At 39.9% G+C, this 20,672-nt stretch overlaps 1 protein-coding gene across 1 annotated transcript; it reads left to right on the plus strand.

Annotated features, from left to right (window-relative positions):
* The first annotated feature begins 4,347 nt into the window (after positions 1–4,347).
* Positions 4,348–17,483, plus strand: LOC121400818 (vomeronasal type-2 receptor 26-like). Its single transcript, XM_041584777.1, has 6 exons — positions 4,348–4,385; positions 5,767–5,893; positions 13,293–14,117; positions 14,730–14,963; positions 15,558–15,681; positions 16,585–17,483. Exons 1-6 carry the CDS (start codon positions 4,348–4,350, stop codon positions 17,481–17,483), a joined length of 2,247 nt encoding a protein of 748 aa, XP_041440711.1.
* The last annotated feature ends 3,189 nt before the right edge of the window (positions 17,484–20,672 follow it).

Here is a 20,672-nt window from a genome sequence, read left to right on the forward strand (position 1 = left end):
AAATCAGCAATCCCGAAGATTAATAAAAGAAATAAAGAGTTAATTGTGGTGGAGGTGAAAACTAACCCTAAACAGTTTTTTAAATATATTAATAGTAAACAGATGCAGGTTGAGAGTGTTGCTCCATTAAATAATGGTACCAGTATGGTTGTAACAGATACAGAAAAGGCAAATGTGTTAAAGGAAAACTATACCCCCAAAATGAATACTTAAGCAACAGATAGTTTATATCAAATTGAATGACATATTAAAGAATCTTACCAAACTGGAATATATATTTACATAAATATTGCCCTTTTACATCTCTTGCCTTGAACCACCATTTCGTGACTCTATCTGAGCTGCCTCAGAGATCACCTGACCAGAAATACTACAACACTAACTGTAACAGGAAGAAGTGAGGAAGCAAAAGGCAGAACTCTGTCTGTTAATTGGCTCATGTGACCTTACATGTGGTTTGTATGTGTGCACAGTGAATCTTACGATCTCAGGGGGCGGCCCTTATTTTTTAAAATGGCAATTTTCTATTTATGATTACCCAATGGCACATACTACTAAAAAAGTATATGATTATGATAATGGTTCATTTACATGAAGCAGGGTTTTACACATGAGCTGTTTTACTCAGTATCTTTTAATAGAGACCTACATTGTTTGGGGGGTATAGTTTTCCTTTAAATCAGTTCTTTTCTTCAGTGTATACAATAGAGGAGTGTGAGTTCCCAGGCTCACTTTATAGCTGCACTAATGGCTCAGCTCAATCTAGTCAGTGGCTGACTCAGGATATGATTCATAAAGCTTTAATACAAATTAATGTAAACAAGGCTCCAGGGCCTGATGGCATACACCCCCGCGTTCTAAGAGAGCTTAGTTCAGTTTTAGACCAGCCCTTATGTCTGATTTTCTCAGATTCACTGTCATCTGGTATGATGCCTATGGATTGGAGAAAAGCTGATGTTATTCCAATATTTAAAAATGGATTACGATCTCAGCCTGGCAATTATAGGCCAGTAAGTCTGACATCTGTGGTGGGCAAATTATTTGAAGGCTTGTTAAGGGATCACATTCAAAATTCTGTCCTAGTCAATGGCATTATGAGCAACAATCAGCATGGCTTTATGAAGGATAGGTCATGTCAGACGAATTTGATTGCATTTTATGATGTGGTAAGTAAGATTCTGGACAGTGGGGGGGAAGTAGATGTGATCTCTTTGGATTTTGCCAAAGCGTTTGATACTGTGCCCCACAACCGACTGCTTTCTAAACTAAGTCTGTTGGGCTTAATGAAGGCGTTTGCACGTGGATAGGAAACTGGCTACAGGATCAGGTACAGAGGGTGGTTGTTAATGGGACATTCTCTACTTGGAGTAAGGTTCTTAGTGGGGTCCCCCAGGGCTCAGTATTGGGTCCACTTTTATTTAACTTGTTCATTAATGACTTAGGGGAGGGTGTTGTAAGTAATGTATCAGTGTTTGCAGATGACACAAAACTATCAGCCCAATTAATTCCATCCAGGATGTGGCACTTGCAACAGGATCTTGACTAACTGGCAATCTGGGCAGCTAAGTGGCAAATGAGATTCAATGTTGATAAATGTAAAGTCCTGCACCTGGGATGTAACAATATCCACTTATACCCTTAATGGGACTGCACTAGGCAAATCCATAATGGAGACGGAGCTTGGAGTCCTTGTAGATAATAAACTTGTCTGTAGCAAGCAATGCCAGTCAGCAGCATCAAGGGCAAATAAGGTCTTGACTTGTATTAAATGGGGCAGAGAGTCACGGGAGGAGGGGGTCCCACTGTATAGAGCACTGGTAAGGCCCCATCTAGAATATGCCGTACAGTTTTGGTCTCCATCACTCAAACAAGACATTATTGTATTAGAGAGGGGACAGAGAAGGGCAACTAAGCTGGTAAAGGGAAAATCTTAGCTATGAGGAAAGACTGGCCAAATTGGGGATGTTCACTCTGGAGAAGAGGTGCTTAAGGGATGCTTTATTCACCAGTAGCTCCTCCCAGCAGACAGGAGGGAGCCAATGAGATTAGAGGAGGGAAAGGGGTGTTACAGGGAGAGCTGGGAAGTGAATCAGGGGTACAGGCTGATACATTAGATAGGTATAAGAAGGGGCTGGATGGTGTTTAGCAAGTGAGGGAATACAGGGATATGGGAGATAGCTCCAGGCCCAGACTGGCAATCTGTGGGTTCTGGCAAATGCCAGAGGGGCTGCTCTATGGTTCCATAGAAAGTTACCATATAGTGGGCTGGTAGGGGGCTGTTTGGGCTGGTAAGGGGCTGTTTGGGCCTCTATGTACTTAGAATGGCAGGGCCTATTTTGACTCCCAGTCCAGACCTGGATAGCTCATGGTACAAGTTGATCCAGGGACTGGTCCCATTGCCATTTTGGAGTCAGGAAGGAATTTTTCTCCCCTCTGAGGCAAATTGGAGAGACTTCAGATGGTTTTTTTTGCCTTCCTCTGAATCAACTGGCAGTTAGGCAGATTAAAAAAAAAACTAAAATGTTGAACTTAATGGACGTGTGTCTTTTTTCAACCTTCCTTACTACAGTATGTTACTATGTTACTACGTATGTCTTTTCTTTGAGCCTTCAGGTTTGTCAGTTCCCTGAAAATGCTAACGTTCCATCCATCTCCATCCATCCATCTCATCAGCTTATGCATTTATAAGTAAAATACATAACCGATCTACTATCTCAACCAATTTATCACAATGGAAGGCCAAACATTCTAAAAGCTACAGAGGATGAAATGTCCCTTCTGGAGCTGCTACTTATGCAGAAATGATGGTCAAAATCATACACAGAGGCTCCCTGTGCCCACACTGCAGACCCTTGGGGCAGACTTCTGACAATGGACTTGATTCAATTTAATTCAATATGGTACATTTTGTGTGATAAGTTCAACTTTCCTTGTGTCCAATATGCAATTCATTTGGCTAAACACTAATCACATTAACCAATATATCTTATCTAGTGATGGGCGAATTTATTCGGCAGGCGCGACTTCGCAGCGAATTTGCGTGATTCGCCGCCAGCGAATAAATTTGCGAAAATTCGCCCGAAAAAATTAGCCGGCATCAAAAATGGGCCCCAGTGTCAAAAACGGGCACCGGCGTCAAAAACGCAAATTTTTAGCCGTCCGTTTAGCGCAAATTCGCCCATCTCTAATCTTATCGTTAGCTATGTTTTTGCCACCTACCCATTGAAAGTACTGGGAACACTTACTTTTCCTAATTCAATTCAACCCAAAAACCAGTTATCGCATCAAATCTTTTGCAATAACTTCCAGTTTCCCTTATGCCAATTTGAACTGGTGGAAATGCTCTTTCTCCTGTCCTTAAGCTTTTCCTTCTTTCTGTTTTCTATTCTCACACATGTCCTACTGCACAAGCTTTTTAATGGCACTTACAGCTACACCAATATATATTTCATTAACAAAAGTTCCTTCATATGTTATATTTTTTATAAAAATTAATTGATTTCTTACTATAGACTAAATAGCCAGTGTCTCGTGGATCTTTATGAGCTTATGAAAAATGAAATAAATTTTCTGGCAGCAACAAATAGGGCAATTCTGACCTTCACTAAGTTATTGGCAACTGTCATTTTCTGGTATCTGTCAGTTTTCAGTCATCAGTAGGTCTAGTCAATGACATGTCTCAATCCACTTTCTCTGGCTCACTGATTCAAGTTCTACAAGCTCTTTATAAAAGATTTCGTTTATTTATCAATTTTCCCAACACCAGAGAGGGGTGTTTGAAAGTGAAAAGGCACTTTTATGTCCGAGTAAATTTGCGTAACGTCATGGGTGCAATAGATTGTACTCCTGTGCAGGGGCGTTCCTGGCCCCTCTGCCGCCTGAGGCAGCAGCAGTTGCTGCTGCCCCCCCTCCCCCGGAAATTCGCTCTTAAAGTACCAGGAGCAGCATTTTTGCTGCCCCTGGTAACTAGTGGGGCACTGCCGCCTGAGGCGACATCTTCAACTCACCTCATTGGCGAAGCACCCCTGCTCATGTGGCTTTATTGCCCCTTTTTGGTGAGGAGCAAATTTTCTGGGACAGAAAGCAGTTTCATTCAATCAACACTCAAATCATTTCTTATGTAAATACGTGGTTGATGAATGGTTGATGAATTGACATACTGGACAAGTTATTATGTGTGTGTTTTTGGGTTATTCTGCCATTTGGACCATTCTGTGGGTGTTCTGCAGTATTCCCCTAGTAAAGTGAGCCATATCATTTTAGCAGTCTGCCTTTTACATAATATTGCAGCGGACAATCAGCTTATGGGGGATCTACACTTACCTGAAGCTATTGATGAGGAGCAACATGAAGATCCTCCTGTTTATCCGGCAGATGCAGCCAACGTAAGAACCAGTTCCAGCAACAAATCATTCATGGACACTTCTCTTGTAATTCATTTCAAGTGCTCTTACACATGAGATATTTAGCTTACAAACGTGCTACTACCTTGTTATTAACATGTTCATTTTCATTTCATGTCATTTATATAACACTGTAATCACTTTCTTTTTTCCAGCAGAATCATAGTAATGTTGTTGTTTGGCCCTGTGTATTTTTTAGACAAGTGTCATTTGCGCATTACGTGCTTCAAAATATTTCAGTATAAATAAGTAGATTAATCAATAGACATAAGATTCTATATTTCTAACCTTTTTATGCTATAGCAGACAAGGAACCCAAAGACACATGAAAGGGCAAGACAATTGACAAGGCTACAGGGCAACGTCTTCCATTCTGAATGGCGGTTAGTAAGAACCATCTGTCACCCCCACGTGTGGTACTTACCTGATGGCAGGGGACAAACCTGAGCCACTCTACAGTGGTATTGGGAGAGACTGGGTACCTGGTACTTACTAGCGCCTCCACCTAATGGGATCCGGGAATGCACCTGCGGGGGCCCCGCTAGGAACACAGTAATAATTCAAACACAGTCATTGGTAAACTAAATAACTGTTTATCTAAAATAAATGTAAAGGAGCAGCTAATACAAGCAGTACTGCTAACTGGCACAAAGTCATTTGATGTATTTCCAAATAAACACAGTCTTTGAAATCTTCAAGCACTCTCTATAGATTACTGTCACTTTAATTACTCCAAAAGTCTCTTTGGGTCTGTTACAGTCACTCTTCAGGTGAGTCAAACACTTATGGACACACAGTCAATACTCAGATGGGAATCCCTTGCAAGTGCTGATTCCTTCAGTCTAGACTCCTCTCACACTCTCTAGTGCAGATTTATTAAAGGATGAAGTGGCCGTCACTAGTGAAAATTTCCCAGAAATCCCATCCACAGGGACATCACCAATTTACTAACAGGTGTAGAGAACAATTCGCTATCAAATGAGATGGTCGCTAGTGCAGTTTTGCACCCTATCACCAGGCGAATTTTCGCTCAGCCAAACAATCGTTACTCCCCAAATTCACTATTATGAGTTTTACAGAACCTCTTTCACCAGAGTTTCCTTGGCAAACTGATAAGATGAAGCTACACCCTTCTCAATCTTATGTGAGACACATCATAGCCTGTATTCTGGAAAGTCAAAAAGATCTAAAGATTGCTGGAGTTTATTTTATATTTTAAAGTGGGATTGCCTTCAAAAGTTCTAACTGTTTTTTTGTGTTAACATTTTTTTTCCCAACCATTTGAGGGGCATGCCACATTTGTCTTAGGGTGGGCTCATGTCTAGGGCATTAGAGGATCTTTTGTCTTTATGTTGCTTCCCAGTTTTTGCACTTGGACACGTTTTTGGAGCAGGAGGATCACTGGAATTGCTGGAGGAGTCCTGGGCAGTGGGTGTGCAGAGCTGTTGTGCAGAAGGAAGTGCGTGGGCGGCTCTGCAGGGAGGAAGAAGGTAAGTGAAGTAGCAGACGTTCCTTGTGATGTCGTAGAATTGACAGTCCCCTAGCCTCGTTGCCTAGGGGGTTGTCTTACCTCCCCACTCTCTGTGGAGGCAGCAAAAGCCACTGCTGCAGAGAAAAAGCTCAGCTGCTAAAGAACGTATGCTGTACATTCTTTGCAGCCTGAGAATTTGCGTGTCAGCACGTGATTAAGGATTAACAAGGCAAAAAAATTAAATTTTTCATGAACTGGAAAAATAAATAAATAAAGTAGTTAGAAACTATTCCCATGAACTAACTAACTAACCTTTTTTCTCTGTGATTTTCTCAAATTGTGGAAAAAATGCTAACTCAGTTTTTTTTATAAATTAGCTCCTTGGTTTCAGAGGGAGGCCGATTGTTTGATGAGAACAGAGGAAAAGCAGAGATTTTGAACTGTTATTTCTATCTGTCTACACACCAACGAATGATGGCTTAACTTTTAATAGAGACAATCAAGATCCCAAAGTAGATTCACATACCTCAACAAAAACATGGAAGCTCACATATCTGAGCCTTCAGTTAAGGGAGCAGATCCAAACCCTATTGATAAATAAGCTGAGAGTCATTCCTGTTCATAAAGTTAACATTTTCCTCATACAAATCTTTAAGTAAATTTTGGCATTAAATTCTGTGTGCTCCCAGTTCTACCTGCGGACGTGGCAATAGCTCCAGGGTTCCGCTGTGCCAATGAATGGAAGTGCTTTTAAAAGCAACTACCTTTAAGGAATGGCATTTTTTTGCATTGACTACATTAATACTACGTTACTACAACTGCACTTGTGGCCCGTAATGCTAGTAGGTGGTACTAAGGATGTGGTAACCACAATGAGATTTACATTATTGTGAAATAAAGCAAGTCTCTATGTAGCTCGTCGCATATATGGAATAATGACCACATTCTGATCATATTTAAGGAATATGGAAGTATAATTCTTGGACCTTTGGAAACCACAGTCCAGTTCACAGTCACACAATACAATACCATAAAAAAGGAAGAATAATGTTATTACTTTCTGTTTTTTCTGCTTCCCATTCCTTGTAGAACTGATATATTTGGCTTCAGACACAAAGCAGCAATTAAACAAGATTTGTATGAAACTGATTTAGCAACAGCCCAGGGATCTCTCTGTTTTAGCAAAAGCTAATCAGTGTTTGTATATTGTACAGGGTAGTGAATAGAATGTAGTGGATTTGTTATATAAACAGAGGTTTGTCAGAGCCGAGTTCCCCACTGCTTCTCTGAGCCAAGGCTGAGATGTGATTGTTATATCTGACTATATGAAACATGGGCAATATGAAAAAGGCTGGTGACTTGCAACTGTCTGGAAGTCTGTGTCTGTGTCAGACAAGTTTCTGCTATTACATTACTGAGACAACAGTACAACATGCACACGAATCCTTTCCTCTTGCTATTTTGTTGTGACCTGTCTCTGTTAATTATCTCTGCTGTCTCTGCTGCTGTCTCTGCTGTTGTTGAGGAGAAGTTGAACCCCCAATGTTCCTTAAATAATTACTTCGAAAGTGATCATCTGTACCAGGCTGGGGACATTTTACTGGGAGGAATAATGCAGATGAGCTTTGATCGAAAACGATTAGAACCTGATAATATACCAATGGTTAATGCTTTCAGGTCAAAGTTTAACTTTGAGTAAGTGTCCACTTGTATTTAATGGAAAATCACTGTATAAAACATTGTGAGAGAAATGATACCACTCATGTATGAAGCTCTGTCCCACTGATACTCATATTACTGATAGTACCAATGTTTTAAACCAAACAATACATTTTAATACTTAAACACATAAACTATCCATACAAATGATCTATTAGTTCTCTCAAATACAGATCTCTGTAGCCAAGGGTTTGAGTAAGAACAAACTGAGATACAAGTCAGACCCCTGTGTCTTCATTTATCTATAAACAAAATTTTCTTTCAGTCTTTACAAGTGAAATGTCAGTACAGGTATGGGACCCGTTATCCAGAATGCTCTGAGGCTTTCTGAATAATGGATCTTTCTGTAATTTGGATCTTCATACCTTAAGTCTACTAGAAAATCATATTAAATAAAGCCAATAGGCTGGTTTTGCCTCCAATAAGGATTAATTATATCTTAGTTGGGATCAACTACAAGCGACTGTTTTTAAAATTTGGATTATTTGGATAAAATGGAGTCTATGGAAGATGGCCTTTTCTTTATTCGGATGTTTCTGGAAAATGGGTTTCCAGATAAAGGATCCCATACCTGTATTATGTGGCTCATGTTAAAATAAGTGATATAAGAAGTGTTTTGGATGGAACTACCCTTCAGTGATGGCTTCATCTGCTGCTCTCCAGATTCTGTGTTCTTTTTAAAGGAGAAGCAAACCCTTAATTGAAAAAACCTTATCCCCCTATCTCCACTGCTCAGAAACTTCACCGAGGGGTAAGTAAAGAGTTAGGGGCACCAAGGGTACCACCTAGGCTGGAAGAGGAGCAGGTTGGGGGGTCTATGAAGGATAAGGGGTAAGGTTTTTTTAATTAATTTGCTTCTCCTTTATACAGACTACATTGGACGGTTCCTTTACAGACTTGTAGCTTTAACTGCAGTTTTGTGTTGGGAGAGATTTCACACAGGGAAACACTTTGGCCTTGAACTGAAATGTCAGAAAAAAATGCGAAAATGCCTTTAATGTATTCAGTGTTTTTCAAGCTGCAGCAGAAACAATTGTTATGTGCCTGATAATTCTCTTTAAACGTCAATAGGTAACTTCTGCAACTTCTAATATGGAGGGCACAATTTTATGTATTTTGTATTGAAAAAATGTCCATTTTCTGTTTATATAAAGGAAGTTAATGTGCAGTGAGCGCTTTCCGGTGATGAACCATTTCATTGCATTTGCTCCATTTCTGCATGAAAAGAATTTGCTTTGGGCAGACAGAAACATTGCAGTCACAGTATTCATGTTCTACAGATATTGCTTCTCTGATTGCTTCATGTTTTAGGGGCAGATTTATCTAGGGTCAAATTGAAAATTCACATTTTTAAATTCGTATTTCAAGTTTATTGTAGTGTAATTTGACTAGGGAATAATTCAAATTGAAAAACAGGCGCAGCTCACCAAATAGTCTTAGTGGCTTGTCCCACGGATTATCCTGTGCTCATATCCCAAATAGGTTCATCTGAAGAAGATAAATTGTGTAGGACAAATCCAAAGCAGCAAACTTTAACTGCAATTCTCTTTATTGGGAGGTGGATCCACACAACAAGTTTCGGGCAAAAGCCATTTCTCAAGCCCTTGAACCTCTTACAAACAATTTGGAGTTATTTGGTGGACTTTCAAAAATCAAATTCTTTTTGTTAAAACTCAAATCGAATTTGATCAAATACAATTGGAATTTGGTTTTGCAGGACCATAATATTCACAAAACCAAAAAAATAGATTTTTAATAAATTTTGATTGGGTTTATTGTTTCGAATTTCAAGTTTTTGGGAGTTTTTAATAACGCCCATAAACTCGAAATTTGCCCCTTGATAAATCTTCCGCTTAGTGTTCAGAAAATTAATTTTGTCCAATTTGACCATAAAATGTAAGTCCACTGCATGAATTCTGAGTTGAATACACGTTGTATTATGAGAGGTTCTGGAGCAAAGGATCTTGACGACCAGACAACAGATCCAATTTAGAAATGAAATCTACAGAGGAAAGTCTTAAGTGATTAAAAATATCACTAAGGGAATAATTGAATAACATTCAGATTTGATTTTTTTTCACACAAATGGTATTTTTGTGTTTTTTTAAATTTCTATAAAAATTTTATATTTATTAAGTGTAAACCCATAAAAACTCTAAAATAAAACTTATTCAAGTAAAAGCAGCTGAGGTCCCATAAAGGTCAATGAGAGCTGCACTCATCCTATCGGACCTTTTTTTAACCATTCAGACTTTTCAGGATTTCTGTTTTTACTTGTAATTATCTAAAAAACTAAATTTTATAGAGGTTTTAGAGAAAGTCGTATGTTTTCCACATCATTTTTTCCCTTTTATACTTTTTAAATTTGTATCTCTTAATAAATTTTCATGACATTTGTGGTTTTAGAGAAATACAGTTTAAATTTGACCTTTAATAAATGGGCCTCTAAGGGGCATATTCCTCAATATTGGAAACTGGGGATGTCAAAGTCATTCCTAGTTTGGCAAATGCTCCAATCACTTTCACTTAATATAATGATAATGGGTTGAGTTGAGAGAAGCTCTTGTCTATGTGATGTGACCATTAACTTGAGTCCTACATCAGGTCGGGTACCAGACGAATACCTGCAAAGTGATCAGGGGTTTTAGCAGCATGTTCAGATTTCCTGATTTTGTGGGTATTCCATGGGTAACCCACCTGGGTAACAGGTTAAGGTGCTGGATTGATCCCTCCCCTGAGGTTTGTACACAATTTGTCCCATCACTAGTAATGTCATTTACGGTTTCATGGGTCCTGGGTCAGAAGGTAAGTAAACTATTTACGGCTGGCTCAGGTAGCGAGTCTAGGTAGGGGAACTTATTGGGGTGGTGGTGGGTGCAGGTTAAGTTGCAGGTCAGCAGGTCCAGGTTAGGCACTGGTCTGCAGATTGGACCCACACAGGATTCCACCATGAACATCACATATTGTGTTACTCCATGATGGAGTGTATTACATGTATCTTACCCTGCTCAAGTCACTTGATCTCATGGTGCCCTGGCATGCTTAGATTGGAAATGATGGCTTGTTTGCTAAGACCATTTAAAGAGTACCACTGGAGAAAAGCACTATATAAATCTTCTACTTTCACATTACTAATTAGATACACGAGTGGAATCTATCCCCAAACAATGGACCTGGGAATCTTGTCTAAATGCCACTTCTTTTCAACAGGATTAAAGATCCTTACATTAAATGTATCCAGTAGAGTATGGAATATGATGAATTATGGTATGGGATTTGAGTAAGAATGTCATTTCCTTTACAGCAGTGCTGAATATTACTATCATCACTATCTGGCACTCAAGTTCACCATTGACGAGATAAATCAAAGAACTGACATTTTACCCAACATCACCCTGGGATATATGGTGTGTAATACATGGGCTCTAGAAGGAAGATCAATGAGGTCTGTGATGTCAATACTGTCAGGAGGAAGAGAATTAGTTCCTAATTATGAGTGTGAGCCGAGGGGAGTCCTGGCTGGTTTCATTGGAGATTTGACATCTGACTCTTCCTTCATAACGTCCCACCTCACTGGCTTGTACCATTACCCTCAGGTACTGTACTGCAAGGAGTTTCTTCATATTTTAGCAATGTTCTATGTTTCTTTCCTCACTAACTTGTAGCAGTCCCTCAGGTACTATAGTGGGGCTCCTCACTGACTTTACCCTGACTGAGTCTGTCCTCACTGGGTCCCACCATTACCCTCAGCTACTGCATTGTTATGTAGAACTTTAACCAGGAACATAAGAATAGATCACTTTCTTTGGTCAGGTTGTTAGCAAATGTAGTAAACTACGGTTATTAAAACAAGGTGCTATGTGATTAATGTTGTCTTTTGACCTGTAACAATGATATAATTTCAATCCAACGGGGCATGATTTGCTTTTTATTGTCATTATGATGGACTGGAACTTTTAGCCAATTAGACCTTTCAGTGCATTGTTGTTGAAATCCCTTGCCTAGGCCTGTAACAACCTTTCTGCCTTGAAATATAATATTTACATAGGCCTATGGCAAATAACAAGCTGGCGGCTTTGTCAAGAAAATCCTGAAAAGGATAAGTATATTTTATTGACTGTTATTTTGATGCAAACTTGAGCATTTCTGAGCCAAAGTGTGACTGCACCCAACTGAACTGAAGGGATACTTCCATGCAATATTTGGGAATCGGCCAAAGTTCTGGGAGCAGATGATATTCACCCCAGGGTACTAAACAAGATCAGCTCTGTGATGGCCAAACCTCTTTATTTACTCTTTCGGGAATTATTGAGGTCTAGCACAGTGCCGGGACACTATATAATTGCTAATGTGGTGCTGCTATTTAGCCTGTAAATATTGGCCGGTTAGTCTGACATCAGTGGTAGGAAAGCTTTTAGAAGGGCTAATAAGAGATGATACTTGACTTCAATTTATGGTTTTATATGTAACAGATCTGCCCAGAGCAGTGTAGCAGCAGGAGTTACACACAGAGCTCAGGTGATTGTGAACACAACTGCACAAATGGGATGAGACAAAGAAAACTCAGAAATAGCAACTTGCCCCTAACAGTAACAAAAACTGTCAGGAATCACCTCGAAATGTCTCAGTTTACTTTATCAAATACTCTACATTCATCCACTTCTCACTCACTCGCTCCAGTCCATAAGAGGGATATAAATGAGCTGGAGAGAGTGCAGAGACTAAGTGCAACTAAACTGGTTAGAGGGAGGGAAGAGTTAAATTATGAGGGGAGACTGACAAGGTTGGGGTTGTTTTCTCTGGGGGAAAAAAGGCGCTTGTGAGGGGACATGATTAGACTTTACAAGTACATTAGAGGACATTATAGACAAATACTCATAAAAAGGATCACCGCACCAGAGCCAAATCCCATTGTAATAAATATCCCAGTGTCTCATATGATGTGGTCAGACAAATCTAGTTCCATCAGTGTAGACCTATAGGACTCATTTACATCAGCCAGTGCATTGGGCAACTTGTGCTTTTCCCTGCAGTGAGTTGCGCCTAAAACCTTTTTCAGTAAAAGGTACTTGAGTCCAAATAAACTCTTCAAACTTCCGTATAGTTGCGCTCTGAGCCGCTCAGTTATTCCTACTTTCCATTTCATTTCTACTTTTCATGATCTTACAGGAGCTGCTACAGTTCTTGTTCCTAAATAATGGAAATCTTTTGTAATGCTATATTGATCAGTGTGTTATTTCTTTGACTTAGCACCCAACCCAATTCAGAACTAATTTGTCACATGGGCAGGTGGATAAAATCTCCCACCAACTCCCAGTAGCTCATGTGTTACATTGGTTACCCAGATGGCTCCTTGCTAGTGTGGTGGTAGAAGGGTGTTTTAGTTGTATGCATGAGGAGTGGCCATTGGGAGGAGCTGTCCAAAAAGAGTTAAACTGAATAGTCCATTGATGCCTTCTCCTTGCCAACTTCCACAGACACAAGTACAAATTCTGCACCCCTTAGTGTCCTGGTTGATTGACCCACAATGTCTCAAATGATCACCTTGATTGTTCTTTAGATGGACGCAGTAAAATCATTTTTTTCAAACTAAGCTACTATTTACTTCTCTGTTGCACCTGTTTTGTTAGGAGGCTGCAACATAATACCAGTTGTTTTGGTTTGTGATGAAGGAAACAATCTTAATTTTAATATTTCAGATCAGCTATGGAGCCACAGATGCCATTTTCACTGACAGATCCAGGTTCCCATACTTCTACCGAGTGGTCCCTAATGAAGGATATATCCATCGAGCTCTAATTCAGCTGCTGAAGCACTTTGGTTGGACCTGGGTGGGAGTCATAATATCAGATAGTGAGAGTGATTATATAAAGAGAGAACTAATAGACCTGATTACAAGCAATGGGATGTGTGTGGAATTTGTTCATGAATTAGATTGGAATCAATGGGAAACAGTCAGTTGGGAACGTATAATCCTAAAATCAACTGCCAGAGTTATTATAATCTGCGTTTCCAAAGAAAAGCTAATCGATGTATTGACCTTTACACATGGAAATTCTAATTTAAAAAGACTATGGATTATGACAGTCACATCATTATATGTTGATATTTTATATTATGACCTTGCAGAAATCTTGAATGGAAGTTTGATTTTTCTACTTTCTGCTGGTGACATTGCCGGATTTCATGACTTCCTCCTTAGTGTAAATCCTGATCAGTATCCAGAAGATCCCTACATATTCTCGATCTGGTATATTGCATTTAATTGTAGCCTTTCTCAAATTCCTCAAATGCAAAATAAAACATTGAATATAATTAAATTACCCAGTCAAGACAATATAACAATGACATGCTCTGGAAATGAAAGTCTTGCATCGGTTCTTCACTTTCAAGAGATAGATCTCAGAGTATCATACAGTGTGTACAAAGCTGTGTATTTGTTGGCCCATGCGCTACATCTATTACTCTCTCATGGGGCACCTACAGACAAAGACCAACTGGAGAGCAAACTGAATCCATGGAAGGTGGGATGTTGGTTTCAGTTATCAAACTATAGGATCCTTTGATCAGTCCAATCTGACATAGACATTTGCAGAAACTGCTAAGCATGTTTATCATCTTTTTATATGTATTTTAGTTCGTTTTTTTCATATGGCTACATTGTTAATTTGGGTTCAAACAATTTAGTAGTTTTAGTAGAATGAGCCACTACAGCATTACCCAGTAGGGTATTCTTTTGCTTGAAAGAAAGTTCAGTTCTTTAAGTCTTGTTTTTTGTCCTTTGCTATCACTTTATAATGTTCTTGTAATGATTAATCAAAGCCCTTCACAAGCACCTTCTTTCCAGAGAAACATTGTGCTTGACAATTGGGGTGCCCCCAAAATGTTATGCTACATGCAACTGAACTTTTCAGGGTTACCGGCAGTTGTTCTGTGTGCGCAGTAGTTCTTTTGTTCTGTATTTTCTTTATCTAATCCCATCCCAGTTGGAAGTGGTTTCCTCACCCCATGCTCACACCTTTCTTAATCCACCATCTTGATTACCTTATGATTAAACTTCTTACTAAGGTCTTTCTCATCTGGCTTTCTAGAAGCATCCACTCCCTCCATAAAATAATGATGTGGTTTTCCCTTAGCTGAATCACTTGCTGAGAAACGTTCATTTCACATCTTCATCATCACAAGAAGAGATTTACATCAATGATGAAGGAGAAACTCAAGGACAATATGATCTCAAAAACGTGGTCATGTTCCCTGATCAAAGCAGCAGTATAATGAGTGTGATTGAGGTGGGAAGCTTCAACACGTTGACCCCTGATCAGCTGATTGTCAATGACAGAGTCATCTTGTGGCACCCAGATTTTACAGAGGTGAGTTCCTAGTAAGGTTTAACAAAGAGAAACTCACAAGCAAAAATATCCTCTTCACTCTCCCATATCAGTATATTATGAACATGAAGCTACTAAGAGTTTCCTCCCCTTCAAACAAAACAAGAATGCTATGCCACATATTGTAATGTATTCAAACTGGTCAACTACATAAAATCATTCCTTGTCTGGCCAATCCTACACTTACCTTGTCTGATTCATAAAATATCTTGTATTTCACTATGAATTTTATAGTGAATATGTTTTACCGGCAACTTGAAACTGTTTGGAAGTCACTTGGGGAGAACGTTTGGAGGCCAATATATGTGCATCATGTGCCCTTAAATTGCTACTTGTGGTCAAAAAGGGGCTGATACGTTTACAATCAATAAATAGCCACTGTGTTCACTACACAATATTTTCCCCTCTCAGCACTATTGTCAGCCGCGTAAGGTTGGCAAGAGCAGCACTCCTCTACATTTCAACTTTTTGAAGGTTTTGCTTCACTGTATATCTCAAAATAATTATTCAGTTATTATCCTCCAGTCCAGAAGGTACAACTCCTGGTCTTACTGCTCGTATGGTTTTTGGTTTCAGGTTCCTCAGTCTGTCTGCAGTGAAAGTTGTATCCCAGGATACCAAAAAAAATCCAGAGAAGTACAGTTTTCCTGCTGTTATGACTGTGTGCCCTGCGCAGAAGGACATATCTCCAACACAACAGGTCACCAATCTCATCAGAAAGGGGGATATTAACCAACGTTTTATCCCAACAAAATGGTTGTCTGACCTGGGCTGACTTAAATATAAAGCACTTTATGTTAATTATTTTCATATATATAATATAATTGCAATAGATTATAGTTCCTTCTTAACATTTAGAAATGATTCAGTGAGAACTGGGAGGATATAGGAAGCCGCCCCCCCAAATCAGTTCTACTGGGAGATACATTAGATAGTTTCAAAAAAGGGGTTGGATGGCATGAAAATCATGGGATACAGAAAAAAGCGCTTAGTACAAAGTTGGATTGGATGACTGCCATCTTGGAGTCTGGAATTTTCCCCTAAGGCAAATTGGAGAAGCTCCAGAAGTGTTTTTTTATCCTTCCTCTTGATCAACTAACAGTTAGGCAGGTTTTATAGAGATAAAAAAGGTTGAACTGGATGGGCGTGTCTTTTTTTCCAACCTAAATTGCTATGTATATAAATATATGAAGGCATGAATGAGAGAGACAGTACTTTTTCTACTTATAGTCCTTCCCATGCAGCAGTACAGATATCTTCTATGTCTCTCCTACTGACTGTCCATAGTGATCTCATGTTTCCAACTGGCTTCAGAAACTTGTCAATGAACTGAGATCCATTGACATGTTTCTGATGCACCATCTGACAAAAAAATGTATGAACTTTGGAGGAATAATATAGATAATTTAAATGGACGCAATGTGTTTTTTTTTTCCTGCTATCACATATTAATACATTTCATCTGATTTTAAAAAAAAACATGAAAAGAAGATGTTAGGACAGTATGATGTTAATTTTATGTATTTCTTTAATCCATAGCCAAAACATGTACATTACAGTGGTCTCAACATAGCATTTCATAATACTCTTTGATATCCCACAGATATGGAAACCTGTATCCAATGCCCAGAAGGTCAGTGGCCCAATGACAATAGAACTGTTTGCATCCAGAAAATAACAGAATTCCTTTCATATGAAGATCCATTGGGACAGTCTCTGGCTGCAGTCTCAGTTTTCTTTAGTCTTATTGTCACATCAGTTGTTCTGATTTTCATAAAACATCACAAAACTCCAGTGGTCAAGGCCAATAACCAAACCATGAGCTACACGCTCCTCCTCTCACTCACATTGTCCTTCCTCTGCTGCTTCTTGTTCATTGGGCGACCTCAGAAAGTCACCTGCCTGCTCAGACAAGTTACATTTGGGATCAATTTTACACTTTCTGTCTCTTGTGTCCTGGCTAAAACGGTCACAGTTGTCATTGCCTTTAATGCCACAAAGCCTGGAAGCAAGATAAAGAAATGGGTGGGAACCAGAGTGTCCATCTGGCTGGTCCTTCTCTGCTCACTGGTCCAGGTTGGGATATGCCTGGTCTGGCTGATCTCCTCCCCACCATTCCCAGACTATGACACTCACACTTACACTGGGAAGATGATATTACAATGTAATGAAGGTTCAGTCACTGCATTCTACACTGTGATTGGTTACATGGGATTCCTGTCTGCATTAAGTTTCATTGTTGCTTTCCTGGTTAGGAAGTTACCAGACAGTTTCAATGAGGCCCAGCTGATCACTTTCAGTATGCTGGTGTTCTGCAGTGTTTGGGTGTCCTTCATCCCAGCGTACCTGAGCACCAAGGGCAAATACATGGTGGCTGTGGAGATCTTTGCTATCCTGACTTCCAGTGCAGGGCTGCTGGGCTGTATCTTCATTCCCAAGTGCCACATTATCCTCTTCCACCCTCAGAAGAACACTCGGAGCTACATAACTGGAAAACCCTGACAGTGATTTATTGCTATCATTATTATTATTACTAATTGTTAAGCAGCATTAAAAACCTTAAGGCGGGGGGCGTGGCTTGACTCTGAGCCGAATGGTAGCATAAGCCTGTAGCTCCGTGCACACTGACTCCAGCCAGCCTTTAAAACAACGCCGAAAGATGGAGAAAACTCACAAACCAAGAGCGGATAAGGAGAGAACTCCGGGAGGCACCTGGCAGCAGCTTCCAGTGATATAGCATCACTATTTCCAAAACGAGGAGTGGGTCATGCCGAATTCAAGATGGCGCCCACACGAGGCTGAGAGATGAGGAAGCAGACTCCAACAGAGAGCAATCAGAGGGTGGGAGTGAAGCGGAGGATGAATTGGACCTGCGGTCCTACATTACTAGTCTCCCCTCAAAAAAAGGACATTAAAGAAATGCTCCAGGAGGTCACTGCCACCATTAAAGGGATACTGTCATGGAAAAACATGTTTTTTACAAAATGTATCAGTTAATAGTGCTACTACAGCAGAATCCTGCATTGAAATCCGTTTTTCAAAACAAGAAATGGATTTTTTTATATCTAATTTTAAAATTTGCTATGGGGCTAGACATTTTGACATTTCCCAGCTGCCCCTGGTCATGTGACTTGTGCTCTGATAAACTTCAGTCACACTTTACTGCTGCACTGCAAGTTGGAGTGATGTCATTACCCCTCCCTCCTACAAGCTGCTGTAATGTAAATAGAGCCTTGTCTGCTGAGCCTGTCAATTGAACAATAGGCAGGAATCAAGATAAGCTCCCACTGACACCACTTCAGGACTGAAATAAGATAGTCCTGTGATCACTGCCCCCACTTACGTTTCAAAAAACACACAATTCATTTTGGACACTGGAAAAATTATTTTCTATAGATAGTTTATTATATTTGTTTACACAAAAATGAATGGCAGAAACACAGGAGTGCACTCGCCGGACTGATGACAGGGAATAGAAAAAAGGATAAAATAAAGACATTGACTTGAAAACCAGGAAAACTTAGGAGGAAGTCTAGGAAGGGTTAAAATAGCTGAGGAGAAAGGAGACAGTAAGTAGTTAATGAAAAAAGAAGTATTGCAGGCAGGAGAGGAGCGCAGTGTGTGTGAGGTGGATATTAGCAGAGGGAACTCACAGCTCCTTTAGCTCATCTAGTAACCAGTAAAACTAACTAGGAAGGCAACAAGGAGAGAAAGTTCCCCCCTCCAAAGGAAAGCAGAGATCAAACTTACAGAAGGGGAGGAGCTTTGATAGTGTCTGTGGGAGGAGCTAGTGCAGCTGTAGAGCAGGACGTAGGAAAGTGAAAGTAATTGCTTCCCTGCAAACCATGTGACCTCTCTCCTCCAAACATCACAGGCATGGGCAGAGAGGGGAGGGGCTAGATTGTCATGTGGTAGTGCAGGGACCTGGCTTTTCATTACAGAGTGGCTGCCTCCAAGCACACAGGTAATGCTGCGCCTGCTGTTAGAGCAGCATAGGATGAATGTGTAATGAGCACAAATGGAAGCCCCCATGACAAAATACAAACTAAAATAACTTATGCATGGATTTGTGGATTAACATTTTATTTACCAGACACTGTTTATGGATGTGTGTTTTTTATAAAAATGCAAAAAAAAAAGTATAAAATGACGACAGATTCCCTTTAAGGAAGAAATCCTGGATATAAAGAGGGATATATTATCCCTGTCAACATGTACAGATGGAGTAGAATGCCACCTAAGTCAGTGCAATGACAATCAGAGATCCATCTATAAGCACATACAGCAGCAAGACACTATCATTCAGGAACTACAAAGGCAGATGGAAGATCAGGAAAATAGGAGCAGGAGGAATAATATAAGAATAAGGGGGGGGTGCCTGGAGCAGTTCAAGCTGAAGACATTCGCACTGCACTGCTACAAATTTTCAACTCTATTTTGAAGAGGGAGCCATCTGTGGACATAGATAGGGCCCATAGAGTTCAGAAACCAAAGGCAGCACCTCTGAATGTACCTAGAGACATCTAATATTGCTTACACAGTTAACTGAAAGATGAGATCTTAACCAAAGCCAAAGAAGTTGGTCTCCTGACATACAGTATGAAGATAACAACATCGAACTTTTCCAGGATGTATCAAGGACAATATTGTACAAGAGAAAAGTACTAAAGCCTCTAACAGACAAATTGAGAGAACATAACATGTTGTACAGATGGGGATGTTCTTTCTCACTAACTGCAACTAGAGATGACAACTACTGCTGTGATTACAGTTCCTGCCGACACAAACTCTTTTCATAAAAAGTTGCACCTTCCTGAGATGAGCATACCTGGATGGATTCCAGAATTAAACCTGGAGGAATGGTCACAAATCCCGCCCTCAAAAAGAAAACCTAGAACACTGAGAACACCTAGAACACTTAGGGAGAGACTGAAACTTCCTCCAATCTGATACCACGAGTCAACTTTAAGGAAGAAAGTCTTCATACCTAACACCACATCCGGACTAACAATTAACCCAATGCCTGAATGTCGGGTGGTTGACTCACACTTTAAACTGATTCTTGAAGAATAACCTACATGATAGACCAGACAGACGTTTATCCGGTAATAATATACTGTGGCTCTCAGTTGCTGAAGGATCAGGTGTTGCTTTGAGTTTGGGCTGATTTTGATCTGGACATTTAGAATGACAGTTCAATGTGGTGTACTACGTTTGATCTTACTCATCATTCTGCTTTCATGTTGTTTTCATGTTTCTGATTTGTTATCTCAGTTTCAGACATTTATGCTGTTTTTTATAATTATTATTCCACCTCAACATTTAGGTAAAGATGTCTTGTAAGCTGGCTGGCGGGGATCAGTGGAGATACACTTCCTTTAACACCATTTATGTACTACCTACACTCCATTCAACCACCTACCTCCACAGTCAAGGTGCAGTTCACCCAAGCCGCTCTTATACCATCCCAGCCGGGGTGAAAAACCCCGATAAGTCTAGTGTGGCAACTATTACCCATTAATGTCCCTACCCTTCCCAATAAGAACTCTCCTCATGTTTTATACCTTCCCCTTCCTTTGTTTTTCACTTCCACGCTAGTTTCCAACAAGTTTAAACCATCAGTTGGGTATATGATCATGACTAGCACATGTAATGATGGCTAATGTTTCAAATTTGCAATGCACGGTACTT

This window comes from Xenopus laevis, chromosome 2S (genome assembly GCF_017654675.1).
Source record: "Xenopus laevis strain J_2021 chromosome 2S, Xenopus_laevis_v10.1, whole genome shotgun sequence".
Taxonomy (NCBI): Eukaryota; Metazoa; Chordata; class Amphibia; order Anura; family Pipidae; genus Xenopus; species Xenopus laevis.